The sequence below is a fragment of the Dermacentor silvarum genome, chromosome 2 (genome assembly GCF_013339745.2).
Source record: "Dermacentor silvarum isolate Dsil-2018 chromosome 2, BIME_Dsil_1.4, whole genome shotgun sequence".
Lineage (NCBI taxonomy): Eukaryota > Metazoa > Arthropoda > Arachnida > Ixodida > Ixodidae > Dermacentor > Dermacentor silvarum.
The window spans coordinates 257646127-257673370 of NC_051155.1; the positions used below are offsets into that span (position 1 = coordinate 257646127).

Consider the following 27244-nt stretch of genomic DNA (forward strand, 5'->3'; position numbering starts at 1 on the left):
GTTGCTAGGCAATGTAGTGACGTCATAGCTCGGCGAGGTTTTGCGGCAGCAGGCGGCACTTTTTACGGTTAGGTAGAACAGCTTCGCTGTTGAAATTGCCGTTGAGGTCAAAGTGAGCACCTCGGTAGCAAGCCTGTCACATGGCTATAATAGTCATGTTTCTGTACCGCACAAATCAAACTACACAATAAGGTTTGCGTAAATGTGCGTTTTATAATGAAACATTTAGCATGTGGTGAGTTGACACTTGATTATAGCGACAATTTAATTATAGTTTGTATTATTGATGGATACGTACGAACATAACGCTAGAAGAATTACTGAACGGAAAACAGAAAAGTTGGGCAAGCACAGCGGCTGTTTCACAATTTATACTAACCTTCAGCAACACTTTTTATCGGCATTTTCGTTTATTCAATGGTTTATCTTCAGAGGTAGCTGACGGCGCAGGAAGGCCTCGTGCAGGAACCCGGGGACATACCTTTCTCTAGAGCGCCTTGCTCTCGCCTCGGGTAGGCGGCGTCCATGAGCCGCTCCGCAAACTCGGTGCTGGGCCCGTAGCAGACGGTAGGGCCGCCGATGGGCGCGCCTTCGGCCACAATCTCTGCCAGTGGTCGGGGCGCGTACGCGACCGGTGGATTGAAACCAGGCCGACCATCGTTTGCGGCCTTGGGGCGCGTGTGGTCCCGCAGCTGGATGAAGCACAGCGTCACGAGCAGCAGCTCGAGCAGCGTGGCAAGCCAGTGGCGACGCAGCGCCTGCACGTATAGGGTCCGCCAAAGCACCAGGCCCGTCTGATGCACCACCATGCTGCCTGCAGGTATACATCACGTGACACTGCAAGTTGCTCTTATTGCTGTCGCGCGAGCTCGATGAATTGGTAGGCGGAGAGAAAATTGATAGGGAGTGCTTTATATTCACTTATTTATAGCCGATAGTGGGGTCACTTTCGGGTCCCATGGAGGGGGGACTTAAAGAATGTGTGTTTAAAACAGCCCTAACCTAATTTCAGCAAAAGCTCGTCCATGCATCGCCCCCAGGAGAACACCATAGAAAACGCAGCCTGGATTGTTTCAGCGAGAATTCGGTCCAATTCCCGCATTAGCAGCGTTTATGACAAGCTCCCAAATTAGCAAATACAGAAAAGAAGACCTTCTGAAGTTACAGAAAAAGAAAGCTGTGAAAATTAATTAATCTAAATCGGAGATTATAGCTCACGGATTTCACCAAACATACGTCTACTATGTACAGAGATTTGCGGAGATAAATATCGATGTGATATATTCAAATCAAGAGAGCTCGTTTCTATGTCCACAGTATACATTCGCATTTCCTGATCTACCAGCACCAATGTGTGGTACCGTATGGGCGCGCGAGTTTCAGAGCGTGTATCTGTGCGCCCGCCTCAAGTTGGCTTCCGTAAACCCTAATTATTTCCATTGGGTGTCGAACATACCATAGAGCTAAAGAAATGTATTCGTTTCTTTAAACAGAAAGCAACCCTAACTAATAGAACTGCTAGAAAACTTGGCGACATATTTCCGAAAAGAAAGAAGAAAAAAGTCGCAGTTTCGCCCGAAAGGCGAAGCATCAATTGCGACAGCAAATTAGTAGAGAGCTATTCGGAGTAGGGATAGTAGCTTTATTGGCTGCATAAATAGCCGTAAGGGTTTTGATTCGATAAAATCAAAAGCTGTAAGGCTTTTGATTCGATAAAGCATGACATATTAATTAGGAAGCTACAAATGTATGGAATACGCGAGATTGCGCTTGATCTAATGAAAAGCTATCTTTGGGCCAGGAAACAATATGTACAGCTTCATAATTTTAAATCTGATTTGGGCGTAATTAAGTATGGGGTTCCTCAAGGATCGATACTTTGCCCCTTACTTTTTATACTTTATATCAACGACATAGTAAGCATTCCTTTCACACCAAACATAGGAGATAAGAGACCGTGCGGGCTACGGCCACAGCCGGGCAAAGTACGAACGGAGTTGTTGGCAGAGTAGAAGCTGCGCCCCCCCCCCCTCCCTCCCGCGCTGCCTTCCCGCTTTCTCGCTTCCGCGTGGGAGATTGAGTGGCAAGTTCCCCTTACGCCCGATTGCAAGATACGCCTTTGGTGCCGGAGTACAGCGTCGCCCCGCCTCCCTTCCTCCCATACCCCCACGGCCTTTCGCGCGACGGTCGCGTTTGCTTTCGGCCGTGCGTTCGCTCTCCGTGATAGCGCGCGCGTCCCCCACGCGCTTTCGCTCGCTCATACGGCGTGCGGCGACGATGTTATCGCCCTTGGAATCTATACGGAACCCCACGGAGATGGCGACGCTGACGGCAGAAATCCAGTTGAAGTGTCCATATAATTGCTATCGCAATAAAAACAAATTTTACGCTGTTGAACTGACTTCGGGAATTTCAATTCGTGTGAGTCCATATCATATGTGACATCATGAATGATTGCAATAAGATTCGCTCACAATTATGATCTGCATACTCCGGCCTATGTTGTAATATCACAACAAACAAAGTTTCTCCGTACACAACATGAGTCCCCATGTTCATGTCTTAGCGCTCTGGCACATGCGGCGCACGACTCCCCACCAGGCGCGTCACTTACTCTGTGTATTGTGACGCGCGAAAGATGCAACGCTTACGGCTCTTTCAGGTTACCTGGGCTGCGGTATGCTGGGTTCCTTCTGGCTTACTTCGGATGCCCGTACCTTGTTCCAAACCAATCACTGCGCAATGGATTCCTTCACCGGCCGTCAAAGGGAATACGCCTTCGGGTCAATCGAGATTTCTTGTGTTAAGCGGACACTGCTCGGCGTTCGCATGGAGCGGACGCATCGCTCTCGAGCTCTGCATAGGTTTCAATTTATCCTGGTTTATGCGGTGCTGGACCTTCCATTTTTGGCAAGGACATTCCAAACAGTGATCGACACCCACTGAGCAAGACATCCGACCATTCGGAAGTACTGAAATTGTTTTATTCACTACTTTCTGCGTCGCCAAGCTTAAGCCTCGGCGGCCGCTCCGCCATGTCGGCGGCAGCGTTCGGCGCCAAGGCGGCGATGGCAGCTGATATTGAAGTTGAAGGAGAAGAGCTCACGGCGGAGGAGATGGCGCGCTGGCGCGAACAACATTTATTCCGTGCCAGCAAGCCCTCCAACGCAATCGCACTATCATCGCAGCCGAGACGACCTGGGAAGATGGCGTGGCCCAGGCAGCGACTGCCACCGGATGACTCCTACACCGCCGTGGTACGGATACGCGGCGGCCTAGATTGCTCAAAATACATTCCAATCTACCTCAAGAGTATGATGCAAGAGGCTGTCAAACTTGCAGAAGGCATCGACAGTGCTCGGGTAAATACCCTAAATAACACTTTATTGATCACCTCTACCAGTATAGACCGCATTAACGCCTATACCTTCGCGTCAAAAACCTCACCATCGCTGGCAAGACCCACGAGGTGGTGGTGCACCCCACCTCTCCGCAAGACTCGTGTAAAGGAATTTTCAGTTTACCCGTTGACATTAAGGAAGCCGAAATCTTGCCTCATCTTGGACAAGCTAACCCGGAACCCGCGGTGCTCCACGCCCGCCGAATGGGCAAGATCGAAACAATATTGGTGACTTTCCTCGGTAAGAAGGTGCCGTTCTACGTCCAATACGCCCACTGCTGGCTCCGCTGCACTCCTTTTCGACAGAAGGCCTACGTCAAGTGCACGCAAATCGGACATCGGCCGGATGTGCGTTCCAACTTGTGAGAAGTGCGGGGAGGTTAGCCCCGACGCGAACCGTGCCTGCAATGTGTGGTCTGTGCGGGACACCACGCCACGGGCTCGGAGCAGTGCCCGCAGCGCTACAAGAGGACCCCTCCTCCTCCAAAGAAGAAGAAATCCGATACCAAGAAATCAGGCAAGGAGCCGCCACCACCTCTGAAATGGAAAGAACACTGGCCGGCGCTACTGACACCATCAACCTCACCATCAGGATCAGCGCAAAACCAGGTGAGCTGGGCTGGAGTAGCTTCTCGCGGCTCCTCACTTCCCAACTTCCCTCCCAACCTGACAAACACCAATAAATTTTTCTCACTAGCTCAAGAAAACGCGACGTAAAGAGCCAAAATAGCTCAGATCGAAGCTCAAATCCAATCGCTTAACACCCCTATCCCTAGTACGTCCAATTCATCAGAAGACGTGGAAGTTTCTAACAATACGCAGGCGAGCCCTGTGGTGGCGCCTCCCCCTCGAAATACGGCATGACCTCCGCCCGCCAAGCGCAGGAGCTCCGACGAGGCCGAAATCCTCTTAGACGCAGACGCCTACATTGATCTCAACGACAGCATCACAGATCTTGACACCAAAACTGGTCAGAGATTTCTTGCTCTAGAGACGCGCATTACACACCTCGAGACTCGCATGACCAATATTGAGAGCAAAATTGACAATCTCAAAAACATCAGTTCCTACGATCATCCCCCTCATTTCAACACTGACTAATGTCCAAAACAAATACAAGCAAAGATTTAATTATCTGGCAATGTAACTGCCCGGGGCAGGGGCGTAGCCAGGGGTGGGGGGGCTGATGGGGCTTCAGCCACCCCCCCCCCCCCCCCCCCGAAGTTTTTTCGTGCTGGCATGCACCGCCAACCAAAACTACCACCGACGCCGGGAATCATTCTGGATTTTGTCTACAATGTCTTTTTCACGCTCGAAAAGACATTTCGGCACGAACATTGCGAACTCATGCTGGATTTCGTAGCAACGCCCTTGCACCTGGAGTCATGTAACGCAAGGAGCCCCATCCGAGCACAAACTTTCAACGGCTTTTCGATAGCGAGCGGGCGCGTTGCGGCATCTCGCAGCGGCCGCGGATTCTACGGAGCGCATGGATTGCAATTACGAAACTTTATGGGTATAAAGTTCTCATAAACTTTCGACGCGAAAGGTGCACAGACATTTCCAACGGCGTGCTTTAAAAGATTTTCAATTCTGGAATTTTATGGGGTTAATGTTCTTATAAACTTGGGCCAACATGCGCGCACTGGAGCCCTCGTGTCCAAGCCGTTCCAGAAATGGAAGCACACGCTCGCAATCTTCCACACACACGAAAATACTAAATATCATCGTGACTGTCAGCTAGCAGCTGATAATTATCTCCAAACATTTTCAGGAAACGCGCCCAATGTGATCGATCAGCTGGACCAGGGCAGGCAAAGTAAAATAAGAGCAAACAGAAGAAAGTTAACGGCCTACTAAATTTGAGATAGTTCTTTTTTGCGGGCGGTAAGGTCTGGCTTTCCGTTGCGATAGCAATACTGGTCCTATGGATTTAAGCAAAGCCCCCCGCTGAAAATACTGGTATTTCCTGAGCGCTTCTTCGCATGCGAGCTGATTGTGAAGATACATATCTGAAGAACCAATTGGAAAGTTGCCCCAGTAATGCCTCGTATTTAAACCAGATGTACAAAACCGAATTATAGAAATTTGTGGTGAAATTATCAAAGGAAGCCAAGATGCAAAAGTGAACACTGCAGGCTGCTTCTGCGTACTTGCTGTCGAAACGACGAATATTGCTGGAGTCGGACAGCTTACTGTTTGTGCAAGGTACCTAAACAAGGATGTCAACGATATCGAAGAAGTGTTTTTAAGTTTTAGCACAGGAATAGATGCCCTCTCTCATTGAGACTGCAGGTTACATGTACATGTGTACAAACTGCTGCAGATTCTAGTCACCCTTCCAGTGCTACTGCCAGCGCAAAGAGATTTTCAAACGTGAGATTACTAAAAAAAAAAATGGGTTGATCCCTCTTATATAGGAATCGGTATAGAACACGAAAGTGAAACGTGTCTTCACAGAAGTAGTGTAATGTTTATTGCACATTGATATATAATGTCTATTGGTGTTTTGTGGCTAAAGCGCCCTTAGGCGTTGATGCACCCACGCTGACGCCTGGTGGCACGTCTCCTCCATCACGACTACCAACGTCGATGACCATGAGCAACCGTCGTGCATATGGAAGCTGCACTACGCTGCACACGCTAGCACAACGCGAAAGACGAAGCGCGTAACTGACACACTAATACAACGCGCAAGACAAAGCACGTAACTGAATCGTCACCGAGTCAAATCAGCGCGTACAGCGCGTCGTAATTGCAGCCTCCGCGATCAACTTCAGAAACATTTTCAGAGCTAATTGCGGAGGCCACGCTCCGCTGTGCTGAGTACGGTGAACGCCACCTAGCTTGGTAGCGTTGGTAGTGCTTCTTGATGCCAGCGTCCCTTCGAATGCTGGCATCGAGGCGTCGTAGTGCTGAGACCACCGAAGCGTTCACTGTCGGTGCGCGTTAGTGTCATAATAGACAGTTTTAGCAGAGCGTTGCTTACGCTCCGCTCCGCTAACATTTCACGCACACCGTTGGCTGCAGGAACTGCGTTGATTTGGCTTGTTTGACAAGCGCGTCTGCCAGAGACGCCAGCCACGCGCGCTCAGCGTGGCTGTAAAACGACAAATCAACCAGTAGACGCAGCCTAACGCTCCGCTCAAATAGCTTCGTAGCGGACCGTGGGCAGCGTTCTTCGTTCCGCTGCCGATATAAGCGTTGTGCGCACGCGCATTAGCGTTCCCGCTTGCGTTCCGCTGAGCGGCTCTGCGCGAATCGTTAGGACACGACGGTCTGAGCGGAGCGGGGCGTGAACGCTCTGCTAAAACTGTCTAATGCAGTACTTCTCTTTTCTGCTCGTAGGCGGCGGCACCGCCCCGAGCAAGAGCGCGGGTACACGGAGGAGTGTTAGATATATAAAGCGCGTCTGTGTAGCTCTCTGCAAATGCGTTTGTGGCGCAATGGGTTAAACGCTCGGCGATCTATCGTCGCGGACCGAGAGGTCGTGGGTTCGATTTCCAAATTTTGCATGTTTGTGGAACTTTTTCTTCTGGTTTCTTTCTTTGTATTATGTTCTATGACGTATTTCCGTGACGGAAATACGTCAGTGAAGTCTTGGTGGACCCCGGCATAAAACACTTTCGTGTTAAAAAAAAAAAGTTGTCGCAGTTTCACCCGACAGGCAATAGCAAATTAGTAGGGAGCTATACGGAGTAAGGATAGTAGTTTTATCAGGTGTATAAACTTGGACATCCAGCAGCACCAGCAACGCACAGAAGTGTTGTCGAGGCCGTCGGCGTTTTGCCCGCGTTCGCACTGAACGCGCGCGGCGTTGGTGACTGTTGCTGGTGCCTCTGGGGGCGGCTCGGAGGTTTTCGAGGTGATCAGAATGGGACACTCGTCGAGCAGCGTCGGAAATCTCGGCGTTGGTGACTGTTGCTGGTGCCTCTGGGGGCGGCTCGGAGGTTTTCGACGAGATCAGAATGCATGGGACACTCGTCGAGCAGCGTCGGAAATCTTACCCACCTTCTCACCTCGCAACGTTTTTATGTAAATACGCATTTGGTGCCGCAGATAAACGACGCCTCCCCTCCCTCCCTCCCGTCCCCCCACGGCCTTTCACGTGACGGAAGAAGTCTCGTTTGCTCTCTATATATATGGTGATTGTAAAGGAGGAAAGAGACGCTTAATTCTGCAGCCCTTCAGGGAGCACGGCGCTGAACGCGCCTTGGCTTTCCGACGTGCGTTCGCAACCCGTGAAAGCGCGCGTCCCTCGCCCCCTTTCACTCGCACATACAGCGTCCGAAGCGCGGCGACGATTTCATCACCGTTGACGTCATACGGAACCTCACGGAGACGGCGACGACGACGGCAGAAATCCGCTTTGGTGTGTCCATATAATTGCTATCGCAATAAAACTACTTGCGCTCAACAATGTCTGAGGAACGCAAGTTTATGCTGGCGCTTCTATACGCCCAGAGACATCGCCATCAACTTGTCCGAAGTTATTGAACGTTTTGCTAAACTTTCCCGCCGAGTGAAGTTTATCGTTGAGATAGCGAAGCAGCAAAAATCAATGCATGTAAAAATATCTGTTCCTTCACGTTCCTATATAAGCTCGTAATTATGAAAACGTATTACTGTTCATTAGCTTTTCAAACCACAGAAATTTTCACCGTTTATTGTAACAGTTAGCATGATGATCAAAATTATCATGCGAATACAAAAATTACGAGGACATCAATAACCAATTTTGACCGACCTTGCTCATTGAAAGCCCGGCCCACGCGGTGTTTCCCAAAAACGCAATCGGATGTTCTATAAATCAACTTGCCGCATCATCTGTGCTTTTCCTTTGTTCTTTTCTTTCCTTTTTAGCTACATGCTTTTACTTCTTTTTTGAAACGAAGCAATACCCTTCTTTAATTTTGGGTGCAGAATAATTGTTGCCGCTGTGCAGGCAGGTAAAATACGCATTTTCGTATTAATTTCTGCATTCTTTTTCTATTATTCTAGCCACATGGTGCTGTCGCGACCGCAGCATGGCCCAATGTATATCACGATTTATGCGATCACAGTTTTGTTCTTGCCTGGATCGTCTGTCTTTATACTCGTATGCGTGAAGTTTACTATCTGTGACTGCGCAACGTGTTTATTTAACTTGTTTGACGCATTATATTCAGTGACGTTTCCTTAGATACGTAGATTTATTGCAGACTTATACGTATATTTAAATATCTTGTTGCGAGGTTTTGTGTATACAAGCAGTCAACTTGGTTTCCAGCGACACTTTCTTGCCGTTTATCTTCGCATTTGTATATTCCATTCTATCTTCACATTTCTAATGTATATTTTGCGGAACTTCTGCTTTTTATATGTACTCTCTGTTGCGACTATAATTTCCATGCAATTACTCACAATATACGACCGGTAACAGCTGCTCCTGCGCTATCCATTGCAACAAAGGACAGCGTCATTGAGGTTTTTCCCTGGCCGTTGCATATGTAAAACGAGGTTGTTGAATGACAAAGATTGATCAACATATTTGTCCTCAACTTGTTCATTTTATGGCCTTTACGTTTTTCATATCAGCTGCATGCACTGCTTTGCTGGTTTCGAACTGATATAGTTCTAAAGTTGTGGTGATATTTTCTTTACTTACTAAATAGACAAAAAAAAAACGCTGAAGAATTGATATCAGTTATTTCTGCCACAATCTTTCGAACATACGAATATATTCTTTTATGTAAAAATACATATTTTACTTGTCTTGACAGTGCGTAGCGTTCAATAATTCGTGTGCAGCATCTCATACACAATGGTATGGGCAATGGCAATGCAGTTATTATTCATGTATTTGATCCCTCGACAACTTCTATAAGGAGGAGGCCGCGCTGCAACTTGAGCCCCCCCCCCCCCCCCCCCCCTCGCCCGAACCAAAATTTCTGGCTACACCACTGGCCGGGGGTACCAAAAGAAAAAAAAAACTAATTGCCAACACTATGTAGCCCAACCCCACCGGCGGTAATAGCATTACAAGAAGTTCACTGTGCAGTGAAACTACCGGGGTATAATACTCACCAGTCGCATCGCTCCGCTGCAGGGTCGTACACGGCATTCCTTACACAACGACACCTCACAGTAACACATGCCAAATTTGACGGGGTTGACATAGAACGCGACTTTATTGAAATTCTTCCACAATCTCACAAAATTCCTACCATATCAATTGTCAATGTTTACAGCAAACTCAAAGACAAAAAACACAAATTTGACAGAAAAATAGGCAAAACACAGCTATAATTCAGAGGCTTAGGCAATCTGTTGATCAGACAATTAGACTAATTGGCAGAGCATCAAACAAGAGAGGGGGCCTGCGAGAAGGAGAATTTCTCCAACTCGTTCAAGCTTTCGTAATCCCTCACATAGCGTATACTGTGCCCTACCTCACTGTCACTAAACGGGAGGAGAAGGAAATTAATACACTTATCCGCAAGGTTCACAAACTTCCCCTGGGGTTACCCATGAGAACATCTACGGAACAATTTCTTGCCACGGGGGCACATAACACAGTTTCAGAGTTAATTGAAAACCACCTCAATGCCCAGTATTACAGACTCGCAAAATCTACTACCGGAAGATGCATACTTGACAGCCCTGATATTAACCCTCCCTTCCAAGCTACACGCAAAAATCCTCTGCGGAGTGAGCTCCGAGCGAAATTGTATGTACCACGGCTTCCCCGGAACATGCACCCACACTATAACCACATGCGGAGAGCGGCTCGTGTGCGAGCGCTGCACCGCGACTACGATAAACTACCCGGCACACTATACGTAGACGCCGCAGAGTACCCCTCAAACCCCAATAAATTCGCTATCACGGCAGTAATTTCCACAAGGCCAGCTGGTGGCTGCGGCCTCTATATGCACCCCTTTCTCAGAGGAGGCAGAAGAGGCAGCCATAGCGGGGCTCTCACTATCCCCTCAGCCGCCACTGCCATCAGCGATTCTAAAATAACCGTGTACGACTATGGAGCCGGGTGTATGAGCAGACTGGCTGGAATCATCGCACGCAGATCAGTAGTTCAATCAGATGTTACACTCGTTTGGGCTCCTGCACACGAGGGCCTGCCAGGCAACGAAGCTGCCCATGCTTGTGTCCGAGGTTTCACGAACCGGACACAGACAACACAAGGGGAGGCTGCGGCCGGCGCCTCGCGTGATAGACTCATTACATATCACGACATCTGCCAGCACTACACGTCATCTCGACGCACTTTACCCCCTCTCACTCGTCCCCGCTCGAGGGAATTGGAAATCTTATGGAGACACACGCCATCACTACTCCGTCACTGCTGAATAAACTATACCCCGATCCCGGCTGCTATCGTTGCGCAACACCTTATGCTAACTATAACTACATACTTCTAGAATGCCCCGACCACCCCCCGCCTTAAGATTGTGAAGCTGTGGGGGGCTGCCCTAGGCAGCTCCGAGCCTGGTCTGCAGGACGACGTCCTGCGCTGGGCCGTGGAGGTGACGGGACTCTACCACGAGTAGATGCCTCTGTCGCCTCCCACCCCCGCAGATCCTGCAGGATATTAATCCTGACAAATAAAGTTGTTCATTCATTCATTCATTGTGTTAAGCGCACCGGAGTGCTCGTCTTGGTTTGCCTCCCAGACTCCGGATTGGCGATCGATGACACTGGGAATTCCAGCCTTGGATGCAAATAACCTTTTCATCTGTCAACATATATAGATCTACCACCACTGCAGTCGGACTGCGCAGCACTAGATATAAACGCCAGTCTGAAGCTTTCAAGTTTGGGCTCGACACCGCGGGGAAGATGCAACGCTTACGGCTCTTTCGGGTCAGTTAATTGAGTAATGTTTCTTGTGCACAAAGTAGTAACCGTTGCCTCCTTGCGGTGTCGTGCCTTTCAGTGCTTGTAGATATATTGGAGCGTTGGTCATGTTGCGCGTCCGGTGTACGTGGTGCCATGTGTGACCTTTTATTAATGCTTGCGGGTGATGTAGAGTCAAATCTAGGCCTTATGAATAAGTCAGAAGGCGACGCATTTGACCATGTCCTTGAAGAAATGCGTGACTTCAAAGCAAGCTATGAGGTTGTACTTTGCGAACCTGCTACCGCTGAAATCGAAATAAAGTAACTCAAGCGTAAAGTAGAAATTCTAGAGAAAGCCATTGTGGCATGTTTTGCAGACGGGGCTGGTGCTGATTCCGACGCCCTTCGTGTTGTGTCCGACAGGTTGAAAGCGGCTGGCAATGAAATTAAACAGGTGAGTACAAAGCTGATTTCGCTTGAAGTGGACGCTTCTCTACCTGCGACCACACGTTCCGGGGCTGTGGATGCTTTACGTGATGTGACGAACTAGCTGTCGACAATTACGAATTGATGCGATGATGCCGTAAAAAAAAAAAAAAATGTGGTTGATCCCTCTTATATAGGAATCGGTATAGAACACGAAAGTGAAACGTGTCTTCACAGAAGTAGTGTAATGTTTATTGCACATTGATATATAATGTCTATTGGTGTTTTGTGGCTAAAGCGCCCTTAGGCGTTGATGCACCCACGCTGACGCCTGGTGGCACGTCTCCTCCATCACGACTACCAACGTCGATGACCATGAGCAACCGTCGTGCATATGGAAGCTGCACTACGCTGCACACGCTAGCACAACGCGAAAGACGAAGCACGTAACTGACACACTAATACAACGCGCAAGACAAAGCACGTAACTGAATCGTCACCGAGTCAAATCAGCGCGTACAGCGCGTCGTAATTGCAGCCTCCGCGATCAACTTCAGAAACATTTTCAGAGCTAATTGCGGAGGCCACGCTCCGCTGTGCTGAGTACGGTGAACGCCACCTAGGTGGCGTTGGTAGTGCTTCTTGATGCCAGCGTCCCTTCGAATGCTGGCATCGAGGCGTCGTAGTGCTGAGACCACCGAAGCGTTCACTGTCGGTGCGCGTTAGTGTCATAATGCAGTACTTCTCTTTTGTGCTCGTAGGCGGTGGCACCGCCCCGAGCAAGAGCGCGGGTACACGGATGAGTGTTAGATATATAAGGCGCGTCTGTGTAGCTCTCTGCAAATGCGTTTGTGGCGCAATGGGTTAAACGCTCGGCGATCTATCGTCGCGGACCGAGAGGTCGTGGGTTCGATTTCCAAATTTTGCATGTTTGTGGAACTTTTTCTTCTGGTTTCTTTCTTTGTATTATGTTCGTGTACATTGTAAGAACGTCATTCCGTATTTCCGTATGACGTATTTCCGTGACGGAAATACGTCAGTGAAGTCTTGGTGGACCCCGGCATAAAACACTTTCGTGTTAAAAAAAAAAAAACGGGCAAGTGTACACTCCATTGTGCAAAGCTTAGGCACAGCGAAACTGTCGATCCTCAAGTCTTACTGGCTGCTATCGTTAAGTATTAACATCGCTGCTGCTAGGTCTTAACTTGGTTTAACTTAACTAAGCATGTAGGAAGGTATCGGGAAGTACCTTCCCTTTCGCGACATTTCACGTGACTAGCGCTGGACGCGTCGGCGCCTACGAGCGACAGCGTTCCTGGTATGCCACAAATGCAGGCAGGCTAACCAAGGTGTGCCCAGTGCCAAGAACGCTGTTGCTTGCCGACGCCGAACACGTTGGAGGCTAGCCGCTCGTTATCAATCGGCCAACTTTTAAATGCCAAGCATTTCTTGCCGGCGGCTCTGTCTGTTGTTCCGCGTCCCACACCGCCACAGCGCATGCGCGTCCCCTCCCCCTTTCTCTCCGCTCCTATGCTCCCCCCTTTCTCTCCTCTAGGAATACTCTACGGAGCGGCGCCCGCGTGCCACACCCCCACAGCGCATGCGCATCCCCTCCACCTCTCTCTCCTTCGTTCCCCCCTTTCTCTCCTCTAGGAATCCGGAGCAGCGCGCTCGACAGGTGGTGCGACAGCTACATACTCCGCTGGTGGCGCCACGGTAGCTCCGCGGTATGAAAATGACGGAGCGCGCGCGCCTCATTCTCTCTCCTGTGCCGCGCCGCGATGAGCGCTCGGCCGCGAAACCATCTCCCGCTCAAGCTAACCATCTCCCCGCTGCTTCGCATCCACACATGGTTCCCTTTAGCGGAAGATGGAGTAATTTTTTTTCTCCTGGTTCAACGCGCCGCAGAGAAAAGAGAGGCGGGGGTCGGGAAGGCAGGGAGCTGGCGAGGTCTCCTCCTTCTTCTCCGGGTTGCCATGGCTACGGTGCGGCAGTTTCTTGGCACGCACCACAAATTACGGCTGGCTTAAACAGCTTCGGTGTTAAAACCCGCTGTAGTTGATTCGTTGTTATGGTGTTGGGCTGCTAAGCACAAGGTCGCGGAATCGAATCCCGGCCACAGCGGCCGCATTTATATGGGGGTGAAATGCAGAAAACACGCGTGTACTTAGATTTAGGTGCACGTTAAAGAACCCCAAGTGGTCCAAATTAATCCGGCGTCCCCACTACGGCTTGCCTCATAATCAAATAGTGGTTTTGGCACGTAAAACCCCATAATTTAATTTTATTGACGCTGAGAATAGGATGCGTCGGTCCAACCTCATCTGTTTTTTGTTCTAGAAGGCGACCCAATGAAGATTGGGCCACTTCAGAAAAAAAAATTCTGAAGTTCTGTTCTGATAACGTCGACATTCCCATAACAAGCCCGCAATTAGAGCCTGTACACAGGCTGGGCAGGTTCAACAAAGAAAAACGAAGGCCTATCATCGCCAAGTTTGCTTTTTTTTTTCAGGGATTAAGACAGATTTTGTGAAATGCACGCAAGCTCAAGGGATCTTCTTTTTACATACGCGAAGATTTTCTGTTGACAACGCGACAAGCGCGTCAAAAGCTTCTTGAGTACGCAGAAGCGCAGAATAAACCATTCAGGCTATACGGGGATAAGCTTCGCATTTATGCTAAAACGTATGTTTTTGACATTTCAAGCAACGTAGTAGTACAGTCCACAAGATAGCCTGAGGCTAACACGCGCAAGCGTAAGCAGAGTGAGGTAATGTCACCGTGATTAACACTCGAAGTCTACTGCCCAAGAGGAATGAGTTGTGTTCTTACTTAGATAACAGCGACCCTGATATATTAATTCTCACGCAGACCTGGCTCTATTCCGACGTAACAAACGAAGAAGTTTTCCAAAATAAGAGTAACTATAACGTGTAGTGACGTGACCGGGTCGAAAAAAAGAGGAGGCGTGTTAATAGCAGCCAAGAAGGCAGTCTCATTCTTTCTAATTGATACAAATCCTAAGAGAGAAGTAACTTGGGCTGCATGCGTTACATCTTCTGCTAAATTACTTCTAGGATCATGTTATTGCCCACCAGGTGCCGATTATTCATTCACTAGGGAATTATATGATAACTTAGCGCGCGCTACACAACCATATACTACCGACGGTATATATATTTTTGGTTATTTCTATTATCCTCCCATTAATTGGTCCGCTTACCACGTGTCGTGTCTCAGCAGATTTTCTCGATGTAACACTTGGCTACAACGTATCGCAAGTTGTTGACCAATGCACTCGTGGTACTGTTATGTCTGGCGGTCGGGACAAAGGGGGCCTCATCGACAGACGTGACGCTATCAAGTGCTCTTGACGCTTGTCATTGCTCGCGGCCGAGGAGTGTCAGTCAGTCACCTGGGACTGATGTATGAGCAATTAGTGCCCAGACTGCAATGGGTTATCGGCCTCTTGCGTTGATAAAACGGCAACGTTGCTCTTGGTGTGTTTCGTGAAGCATCAGTGCCCGCCAAACTACGACGAGGCCCGGCGCCGACTGTGACGCGCCAACCTGGAGCGCCCTTCCGAGACAACAGCCACCACCCTCCCTGGAAATGGTAGCTTCCGCGCACTGACCACTACGGAGAGCCGACTAAATCTTGCAAGGGGCCAGCGTCAAGCATTCCCGTGGGAACCACATCAACGTTTGGTTCCCAAGGTGTCAACCGTTGCCTGTGGGCCGGGGCGATCAGGCAAGATTGGAGGCGGAGCCCGGTGGAACGGGGACACATCATGGGCGGGATATGGCGAACTGGTCGAAGATGGTCATTGGCTAAGAAGAACCAAAGTGCATTCTCTCGTCGAGTGAAAGAGCGAAACGAAAGGGATAAAAATGTGGTTGATCCCTCTTATATAGGAATCGGTATAGAACACGAAAGTGAAACGTGTCTTCACAGAAGTAGTGTAATGTTTATTGCACATTGGGCGCGAAGGCCTCCCGCTCCCCCCTGGCGTGTCCATCGCTGCACTAAACTCACTTGCGCGACGTTAGCTCGCCGACGTCGTTGTCTTTCGACGGCGCTTAATGCCGCAGTTTTCGTAGTCGGTGAAATCACACTCGTAATAGTAGACAGCGGAGAAACACCGTCGGTGCATATGGAAGCTGCACTACGCTGCACACGCTAGCACAACGCGAAAGACGAAGCACGTAACTGACACACTAATACAACGCGCAAGACAAAGCACGTAACTGAATCGTCACCGAGTCAAATCAGCGCGTACAGCGCGTCGTAATTGCAGCCTCCGCGATCAACTTCAGAAACATTTTCAGAGCTAATTGCGGAGGCCACGCTCCGCTGTGCTGAGTACGGTGAACGCCACCTAGGTGGCGTTGGTAGTGCTTTTTGATGCGAGCGTCCCTTCGAATGCTGGCATCGAGGCGTCGTAGTGCTGAGACCACCGAAGCGTTCACTGTCGGTGCGCGTTAGTGTCATAATGCAGTACTTCTCTTTTCTGCTCGTAGGCGGCGGCACCGCCCCGAGCAAGAGCGCGGGTAGCAACACTACATTTGCTAGTAGGTACAGCGTTTGACCGCTGGCGCCACGCTGCGCCGCTCGCGCGTACCGCGTTTCTAGGTGGTTTCTTTCGCCGAGGGCGCTCGAACGCAATCATATGGTTCGCATGAATGCAACCCTTCGAAGCGTGGCTGTATGGCTGAGTGGCTACGGCGCTCGCTTTAGGTTCGCGCGTTCGCTGGTTCGAATCCCGGCCGGGCTAGAATTTCTTATTCTTAATATCACGTTTTTCTTTTTCTTTTTTTCCTCTCTGTTTGCCAGCGTGGTCGTTTGAACCCCGGTGCCACGGCGGCAGCCGTGGTACCGGGCGCCGACGCGAAGCGGCGGTCGTTGGGGTGTTGCGGAGCGCAGCGTAGCAACACCCCAAATAAAAAAATACTGCTCCAGTCAGGTAGACTGCTCCCTCCCTGATAGTGAGATTATATTTGGATCATCAAAACAGTGATGCGTTTATAATACCACCGATCCCAACAGCAGGCTAGTCACCACCAGCCCAGCGTTTTCTCCGTCAACGCCTTCTCCGTTCCAACGGCGGCGGCTACAAACTTGGTACGCGCGAGCGGCGCAGCGTGGCGCCAGCGGTCAAACGCTGTACCTACTAGCAATTGTAAATACGCGCGCGGGTACACGGAGGAGTGTTAGATATATAAGGCGCGTCTGTGTAGCTCTCTGCAAATGCGTTTGTGGCGCAATGGGTTAAACGCTCGGCGATCTATCCTCGCGGACCGAGAGGTCGTGGGTTCGATTTCCAAATTTTCCATGTTTGTGGAACTTTTTCTTCTGGTTTCTTTCTTTGTATTATGTTCGTGTACATTTTAAGAACGTCATATCCGTGACGGAAATACGTCAGTGAAGTCTTGGTGGACCCCGGCATAAAACACCTTCGTGTTAAAAAAAGTGGGACTTGAGTGTTTTGAGGCTCGGAGATGTAAACGCTAGAACATGCAAATCATCATGGAGCCCTTCTTGTAAAATACCAATATGCACAGTGTATATAAAACAGTTTTCTGATTTCACTGGACCTCTCCTTCTCCCGGTAACTGGCACGGCACCATCCATGGAACCTGCATGGCCACTCGAACCTCGGACATCGCAACAGTACTAACATTTTGGACTTGGTCTTGACGACTCCGGTTTCTGATGAAGATTGTCAAGTTGCTGTCAATGCGTATTTTTTATCTGTTTTTACACAAGAAGATTGCTCCAATGTGCCATTTGTTCCAGAGCGTAACTTCGCCATCATCGCACCACTCATCGTCTCTGTCAAAGGAATATCTAACATGATTACCAGTCTTAAAGTTTCTACTTCATCTCGTATTGATAACTCAAAAATGCTAAAGAATACTGCAGATTTTTCTAGTCGCATTCTGTGTCTCATTTTTAACCAATCGTTATCATCTGGTGAACTACCCAAGGACTGGAAGATCGCTAAGGTCGTTCCTCTTTTCAAATCTGGTGACAGGCACTCACCTGATAATTACCGACCTATTTCGCTAATATGCATATTTTGCAAATTACTTGCGCATGTCATAGCTTCTGATGTCTACTCTCACCTAGAATCCAATAACTTTTTTCTTTTCTAATCAGCATGGTTTCAGGAAAGGCTGCTCGAGTGACACACAGTTATTAGGTGCGAAGCACCATATTCGCCGGGCTGTTGGCGTCTCCTGTCGTAATCGTCGTCGTCGTCGTAGTCACGGTAAGCAAGCGGCTCGTGCTGGCGCTCGAAGCACCTTATACGCTCGGGCTGAGCAAGCGGTTCAAACTCGCGCTCGTGCCACGGCTCCCGCGGTCGTCGTCGTCGTCTTCTTCCACAGCTGGATGCGTTGCCGGTCATCATTTCAGCGTAGAATTTCACTTCTGTCGTCGTAATGGAGAGGCCGCGTTTACGGGGTTATGAGCCGTTGCTTAAGGCAGTATGAGCCCATTAGCGGTGCATCACTGCATGCTTCTCACCTCCCCAGGTTTCACATTAGTGGAGCTGCATTTCGCTCAATGGGTCATTCGAGCAACGAGTTTATATAAATTCCCGATTGGCCTTCACTTCAACAGGAATTCTAATGACCAAACTGACTGCCTCTTTCTTGATTTCTCTAAAGCTTTCGACACTGTGCCCCATTGCCGTTTGATTTGCAAGTTGTCGGCCCTTTGATTAGATTCATTAACACTATCCTGGCTTCATAACTTTCTGTCTGTGCGTCAGCAATTTACGCTAGTGAATAACGTTTCATCTAACCTTTGCGACATCTCTTTCGGTGTTCCTCAAGGCAGGGTCCTTGGTCTATTACTCTTTTTAATATACAATAATGACTTACCCTAAAACCTATCATGACGACTGCATCATCTACTGCCCTATTAAATGTTTCGATGACCATTATACTCTCAAAAATGACCTTAACGTTACTTTCACTTGGTGTGAAACGTGTGAGAGATCCCTTAACGCCTCTAAATGGAAGTTAATTTCGTTTAGCCGTAAACGCACTAACTCGGTGTTTCACTATTTGATTAATAATACCATAATTAGTAATACTCCATCTTACGAATATCTTTGCGTCCGCCTTACACCTGAGCTTTCTTGCGCTACGCATGAAGCAGCCATGTCTTATAAAGCTTCTAAGTCTCTCGGTTATCTCAGTAGAAACTTGCGTAATACGCCTTATAACGTACGGAAATTAGCATACCTAACCTAGGTTCGGCCACAACTAGAATTTGCTTCATCCACATGGTCACTATATCAAGATTACCTTATGAGCATGTTGGAAGCTGTTCAGAATAGAGCAGCTAGATTCATCTCGCGTAAGTACGATCATCTTTCTAGCATTACCCGAATAAAAAAAAAGACATTTCACTTCAGTCATTAGAAACTCGCCGCATGATCGCTCTTCTCTTTCACAGGTGCATTTATTATGAATGTCACCGTCTGCCAATTCATGCACCTGTACGCACGTCACGACGTCTTCACAACGCGCTCAGTTTCATGCGCATGCATGGTCGAACACAGGCATCATCACTGCCTCGCGATGTTGCACATTGGAACAATCTGCCAGACCACATCACATCCATGTCCAACCGCGAAACATTTCATGATAATCTGAATACGCTGTGATAACACTGTATGTTCTACTGTACTTTTTGTAAATCTTATTTCGTTACCTCTTTTTGATGCTAAAATTTTTTTGTTCCATTGAAACTGTTACCCCCCATACTCAATGTCCTTCACTGGGCCTCTAAGGTATTATAAATAAATAAATAAATAAATAATAAATAAATAAATAAATAAATAAATAAATAAATAAATAAATAAATAAATATGCGAAATGTATGTGTTGTTTCATTTTCTTGGTTTTATTTTCAGCGAGTTGGGATATCCTCTCCCTTTAAGGTTTGCGTGGTGACTCTCGTAATCGAAATCATCATCGACATGCTGGTGCGACAAAAAAAAAAATGGATTTCGAACTTTTCTCACGGTTTGCTCTCGATGCATGCCGACGAGCCGCTGAGGGCTTCTGCATATCCAATTTTAAGATGCTGCATGCAAGCCGAGCGCACGAGCACAATGTTGTCAGCAGCTACGTCGCAAGCTGCAGCAAGCGGACCCAACAGGTATTGAGGAATGTCGTGATCGCGGGAACATTCACAGTAATACTAATATTGTTAATGTTGAGTTGAATGAATTACAAAATAAACGTACATGTCCGCCATCCTTAAGAGGCCAAGGAAGTATTTCAATTTTGCTCTCTCGTTCTCGGTACGTCTGCTTATTGTCGCGTTTTCTCCTACAATCATGTGAGGTGGCACCTGGCGTATTACATGCGCGCTCATTCAAACACCACGTGACTAAGTCGGTGCATATCGTCGTGTCCCTGACAGCTTGCCTGCGTGCTCGCTTCTACGCGCGCCTGCCGGAATCTGGCTAGGCACGACGGCCCTGAACCCTGCCATGCACTTCGCAAACGTTGCGCTATACGCACGAGTGTTGCGCGTAACTGCGTCTGCAGCGTGGTGACACCACAGCCGTCATGGGGTACCGCGACGAGCACTGTCGCTGGTGAGACGACAACCACGTGCTCTGATTGGCCTTTGTAGATGATGTAGCTCCATGCACGTGAGGCAGCCTAAACGCCCATCTAGGATGGACCCGCGTTACAAACCGCCCAAATGCGTTTGCGCGAGAATGTACCGTGCACTGGTGCCAGAATGGGCCCGCCACCTTTCTAGCACTCCTGGATCGACCACCTTTACAATTACACCCGGCAATCCCCGGGGAGGTCGGCAAAACAAGTGTTACCCGCACGAAATGCGTTTATTGACAAGCCAGGTAGAGTGAGTCGCGACGGCCTTGGTCAGCTGAGCGCCTATCGAGATTCAGCTAGCCAGCCGCACGTCGTCTCCCTCCTTCCCCTTGAGTATTGGATGCCCCATATACTGTTGAGGTCTAAACGCACTACGCACGTAATAGCGTCACATTTCCCTCCGCGCAGACGAAGCCCGCCGGGCAAGTCAAACAGGCTGTCGAGAAATTAAAGGGCTTTAAAAGGGCGACATGCGAAAGTTCACTCTTTGCTGACCATCGGCCATTTGATGAGAGGCGTGCTATGCGGTTCGTTAATTCGCTTATACAATCAGTAATAATATACGGTCCAACATAGTGGGCCAGCAGTTTCACATAATCCACGTTTTCTTGTTGGTTTCCACATCCACACTACGTCAACAGGGTCATATATCACGTGTCGGCGTCGGCGGTCGCAGCGTGCTTTCGAGTGGTCTTGTGAAACAAGAGTGCGCAAAGAAGCAAGTCATCGGTAGTCTTCAGCAAGAGAGACGGTCTCGGATATACAAAGATTATGGTGGCTTGAAAAGGTGAAGATAGTGTCCAGCGTATAACCAGGCGGACGAGCATAAAGAAGGGAGTGTAGCTCGTAATTTCGTGTTGTGAGGTAATAAATAGGCACGTAATCAAAGGTAGCACGCTGTCCCAGTTCTTATGATCTGACGCGACTACATGAAGTTAATAAGGGTTCTGTTAGTGCGTTCCCTGTGGCCATGTGTTTGTGGTTGATAGGGGGTGAAATGTCAAAAACTTGAAGCACATAATTAAGCATCTCTACGACCACGTCTGCAGTGAACTGCCGCCCACGATCGCTCATGACGACTCTGGGAGGTCCGCGTCGGAGAATGACAAAACGCAGCAGGAAAATACACACTTTGGTTGCAGTAGCCGATCGTATCGCAGCTGTCTCACAGTGGCGTATCCAGTGATCGGCACAGACTACAATCCAGCGATTCCCATCAGATGACCGCGAGAAAGGCCCGAGAAGGTCGGTGCCGGCTTGCTCAAACGGATTGCTTCGGGGTGGCACTGGATGTAGTTCACCAGGAGGAGCGCTCGTCGGACGCTTGTGACGTAGACACTCCTTGCAGCTGGACACGTACTGGTCGGTCGTCTGGCGCATTTTAGGACAGTAGAACCTTAGGACAGTAGGACAGTTGAACGCGGTAGAGCATTCGCGCAGATCCCAAATGACCAGATGTTGGATCGCCATGCATCGCGCGCAAAATGGAGACTCGGAGGGTTGTCCGGGACCACTAGGAGATATCATGGGCCTGCAACAGAATAGTTCTTTTTGTACAGAACCCCATCACGAACGCCGAAACGAATGGATGTGCTGATTTTCTTGCAGTAGCGAGCAGTGGCACTAAAGTTGTATCTTTTTGTTGATGGACCTTGAAGGTATTAATATCAGGAAATCCAGGTTCCAATGATGCGATATAGCGGTCGAAGTCAGCGTCGCCGTCCGTGGTTGGAAGTGGCATGCGCGAGAGGCAGTCGTCGTGCCGTCGCTTGCTTTTATAAAAAACGGTAAAATCATAGTCCTGTAAGCGAAGTGTTCAACGCGCAAGCAGGCCTGATGGACCACGGAGATTAACCAATCAGCGGAGAGAATGATGGTCTGTCACCACGGTGAAAGGACGCCCGTACAGGTATGACCGGAAGCACTGTACTTCGAAAATCACTGCAAGACATTCTTGCTCTGTGACGGTGTAGGTGCACTCGGACTTAAAGAGTGACTTGCACAGGCGATGACGTGTTCTTTGGTGGCGACACGTTGAATAATGACAGCGCCAATGCCAATACCGCTAGCGTCCATACAAACTTCTGTGGGAGCCTCATGGTCGAAGTGTCGAAGAATGGGATGGGACGTCAGAAGAAACTTCTGCTCACGAAAACTGGCGTCACATTCAGGGGTCCATTCAAAAAGAACGTCCTTCGGAGCAGGCATGTCAGCGGATACGCGAAGTTGGCAAATCCACGAATAAACCGGCGGAAGTGTAAACAAAGGCCCAGGAAACTACGTAGCTCTCTTACAGATAGAGGTTGTTTCAAGGCTTCCACAACAGCAGTCTTCGCTGGATCGAGTCGTATGCCGTATTTGTCCACTAGATTGCCCAGAACTGGTGTTTGGCTCCCTCCAAAATGGCATTCCTTCGAGTTGAGCACCAAACCCGATTTTTCCAAGCAGTGTAGCACAAGATCGAGAAGTGCGTTGTGCTCACTGAACGTGCGCCCCAAAATCACTGCGTCGTCTAGATAGCACATGCACACTTCCCACTTCGAACAGACGCAAGATGTTGTTCATGAAGCGCTCGAGAGTTGCAGGCGCATTAAAGAGTCCGAACGGCATCACATTAAATTCAAAAAGTCCGTCTGGTGTTACAAAAGTCATTTTCTCCTTGTGTGCCTTGTGCATAGGAATCGGCCAGTACTCCGACCACAAGTCAACAGACGAAAAGTAAGACGCTGATAAAAGGCAGTCGATAGCATCATCAATACGTGGAAGAGGATATACGTCTTTTTTTAGTGATAGCGTTGAGGCCGCGATCGTCAGCACAAAATCGCCATGTAGTATCTTTCTTTTTAGCCAGAATCACTGGCGCTGCCCACGGACTACAGGATTCTTGGATGACATTATTATTTAGCATTTCGCGGATTTGTTCGTTGACCACCTTGCGTTCCTATGGTGAGACTTTGCATGTAAAGCTTCTGTCGCAAAAGTTGGACTGATCCCGCATCTATGCAATGGTGGCCCCTCTTGCTGCGAAAAGTCAAATAACCCGGAAGCAGAATATTCGCCACTTCATGACGCTGGTTAGTGCTGAGTGACTTGGTCACCATAGTCAGAATGGAGGAGTCCGCAGCAGGGCATGCATTAACGAAATTGCGTTCATCCGCAGAACCTCTGTAAGAATGGTGAGTGACAGCACTTGATCTTTATGGTAGGCGGCAAGTTTCAGACTGTGGCAGTATGGCAGGTTCACTGGAACACTTTACGGTCTTGCGTGCGTGAACAACTGACATCGTGCAATACGGTATCAACACATTCCCCTTGATGCAGCTCAGATGAACGGGCTCCATGGTAGCGTGAAACGTTCCGTCGGTGGTAAGGAAACAGGCGACTGAAACACATGTTGCCGACAACGGAGGCATAACTGGGTGCACAAAGCATACTTTCGTGATAGGGCGGGCCTTCCAAACGCAGCAGAAAAGCTTGTACCTACACTAATTTCTCCCGTTCCGCAGTCGACAGTGGGACCACACAGTTTCAAAAAATCAAGGATTACATCATGCGTAGAATAAGATGGATTAGCGAACTCTACGCTAAATACTTGACTAGCCGAGATGATATTGCGCACCCCGACAGGATGAAACTACTCCGTACTCATTTCGCGAAACGTATCGGGCCGATCCCAGCGAAGCATCCCTTTTCCTCCTAGGAGGTTTTTAAGCGCATCACTCATCACTGGCTGCTCCCGTGTCCACTAAGACCATTGATGAAAGTACGAAGGATTGTACAGTGAGCTCACCTTCAACGGTCGCGCTGACTCGTTTTCCGGAGGTGGCGACGGGTAGCAACGCCGCGGAGATGGCGACCGGCTTACGCGAGGAGCGGGTTTCAAGCTGCGGTCGGATGCTGGAGAACGGTTCTGCTGTGTCTCCGGATGCTGGGGAGGGATGCTCCCCAGCACCCCGAGTGTGCAAATGCGAGTACGTTTCAACGAGTCGAGCGCGGTAGGCATCGTCGATCGGTCGAACCTCGGCGGCGATTGCAGTATCTGGCAATGTGACCCCAAGTCGCCATTGATGTAATGGCGACTTGGGGTCACACACACTTGGCGACTTGAAATGGCACACAGGTAAACGACGATCGATCAACTCGAAGCGCTCAGCCGTGGGGGGTCGTGCAGCAGGGTAAAGTGACTGAGCCTGCCGCACAGGAGGAACCGTCGGTCTACGTACAAACCTTCCGGAGAGAGGGTGTTCTCCAAATTGTTATTAGGGCGCAAATGAGCCCTCACGTGGCGATGGAGTTCCTCTGTGGTTGATGTCTGTGACACATACCGACGGTTACCATGGCGCTCATCTAGGGTTGGTGTCCGGGACACTTATACCAACGGTTGCCACGAAGCGCAGGGTGCTGCAGCCGCCGTGTGTTGCGGGGAATAGGCATCAGGCTGTCGCATGACGTTGCACGGAAGTACTTGGTGTCGCAGCAGTTCTTCACGCACGATGTGCCGTATAGTAGACGAAAGATCGGCGGACGGGCTCTCATCGACGCTGGCAACGGTTGTCACATTCGCCAGGCGTCCTAATTTTGGCGCAATGCGACGTATCTTCGATGTCTCAAACGTACGGCAGTGACGTGTGACATTTGAGACGGAATCGACGCGTTCCCAGCTTCCCTGAGCTGTGTCACACAAGCTTCGCTTAAAAAAAAAAAAGAGCACTAAATGTACTACACAATCACCCACAAGGCCAAGCTAAAATACGTTCATTAAGCCAATTCACTTTTCAGTGGAGTTCGCATGTCAAGCTCAGTTCTGCGTCACAATAACCCTCGACCCGCCGCGGTGGCTCAGTCACCTAAGGCGCTGCTGAGCACGAGATCGCGGGATCGAACCCCGGCAGTGGCGGGCGTATTTCGATGGAGGCGAATTGCAAAAACGCCCGTGTGCCTTCGTTGTAGTGCATGTTAAAGAACCCCAGGTATCCAAATTAATCCTGAGCCCTACTCAACGGCGTGTCTCATAATCAGAAGTGGTTTGGCACGTAAAACATCCGAAAGAAGAACAATAAGCTTCGAAACACTTACCTATGCCAAATGCCGAGTTTCACTTGTCGGGCTGCGGTGCTGCTTTCATGGGATCGTAGAAACAGTGATGATAATGATGATTAACTTCTGCCGTGACTCATACCCACTAAGGGGGCTAGGGCAGAATCAAATGGCACAGGGTAGCTCAAGAAAATTCTTATTTGAAAGCGAGGAAAGCAAAGTACAAAAAAAATCCAAAGGAGATATTGGGATAACTAGACTAGTATGCCAGCGAGCAATCAGACTAACTAGGGGGGAATTTTAAAAGAAGATATAATGAAGGGGAGAATATGTATAATGTTAAAAATTACTAGGGGCCCCTATGCTACAACTAAGAGGACTTGAAGGCGAAAGCCCGAGCGCGGCTAACTCAATGACACAACGACACTTTTTACGCTTTGTGAAATTCCTTTTGACATTTTCTTTATTTTCTTTATTCACATTTTTTACAGAGTGAGTGAGTGACATAACTTTATTTTAAATCCGGCGATTGGGAGGCCCGGGCCTGGGGCCGCCTAGATGGCCACTGGGAGCTGTTGCTCCCGCACGGCATCCATGGCTCGCTGGACGGCCCAAAGTTGGTCTTGGAGTTCTGAGCTGAGCAGCGTGGCCGACCACCGCGTCCGTAGATTTTCCGGGGAGACTGCCACTTTTTCTTGATATATTGTGCATCCCCACAACATGTGTTGAAGGGTGGCTCTAGCAGACTTGCATAGCTTGCATATATCGCTGGCGTATATCTCAGGGTAGAAAGTCTTTAACTGCACGGGACTCACATAGGTTTCTGTTTGTAATCGCCTCCAAGCAACGGACTCAGTTCTGTTCAGTTTAGTGTGAGGCGGTGGTAATATTCGCCTCTGATTTTGATAGAATTTTGTAATATCGCTAAATCTTGTTAATCTGTCTTTTTCTCTCCAGATCTCCTCCTCCGCGTTTCCCTGACCAATGGAAGTCACTCCTTGCTCAGCTCGGCGAGTAAGACCTCGAGCTTCGCGGTGTGCTACCTCGTTGGGGTTGATTGCGTGAATTGCTGGAGTCGTATGCGCTGGGAACCAGAGCAATTGCCTGCCGTTCTTCTCTGCGTTAGAGAATTTTGCTTTGTTGACTATGATGATGTGCCACGCCTCAGGAGAGATCCTACCCTTAGCATAGTTTCTAATGGCCGCCTGAGAATCACTAATTATGTATTGAGCATTTGTGGAGACCAATGCTAGTGCAATGGCTACCTCCTCTGCTGTCTCGGAATGTTTGGTATTAACTGACACGCTTGTAAGGGGTTTTTGGGTGTGATCTACGACTACTGCCACGTAGCTATTTCTGTGTGTGTATTCAGCCGCGTCTACGAAGGCTGCTCTGTCGTCTGAGCCATAGCTTCGGATCATTTTCTCTGCTCTACTCGTGCGTCTGCCCTTGTTGTAAACTGGATGCATGTTCTTGGGTATATTTGTTAGTAGGAGTTTGTCGCGAATTTCTCTCGTTATCGTCGTCTTTTCCCCGTATTGATTGTGGTAATTCATTCCTAGCTTGCGTAGTATATGCCGTCCTGTTTTGGTTTTGGTTAGTCGTTCCACCTGGGATGTTTGTTGCGCTTCTATGAGTTCGTCCAGTGTGTTGTGGAGTCCCAACTTAAGGAATAGATCTGTGCTTGTACTGATTGGAATCCCTAGTGCTAGTTTGTATGCCTTTTTTATGAGGATGTTAATTTTGGTCTTTTCAGCTGCAAACCAATTGTGGAAGGCTGCTATGTATGTGATCTGACTGATTATGAATGATTGTATGAGCCGTATGATACTTTCTTCCTTCATACCCTGGTGCTTGTTAGTAATTCGTTTGATTAATCTCATGGTGTTCGTTACCTTTGT

General features: G+C 48.9%; 1 protein-coding gene across 1 annotated transcript in view; it reads right to left on the minus strand.

Annotated features, from left to right (window-relative positions):
- The window catches only part of LOC125943363 (uncharacterized), a 55195-nt gene extending 29768 nt beyond the window's left edge, over window positions 1-25427 (minus strand). Inside the window, exons 1-2 of the mRNA XM_049662637.1 lie at window positions 25383-25427; window positions 482-814 (exon numbers count right to left, since the gene is read on the minus strand). Of these exons, the coding sequence (XP_049518594.1) occupies window positions 482-809 (328 nt within the window). The 5' untranslated portion in view covers window positions 810-814; window positions 25383-25427. The remainder of the gene's footprint in view (window positions 1-481; window positions 815-25382) is intronic.
- Between the last annotated feature and the right edge of the window lie 1817 nt (window positions 25428-27244).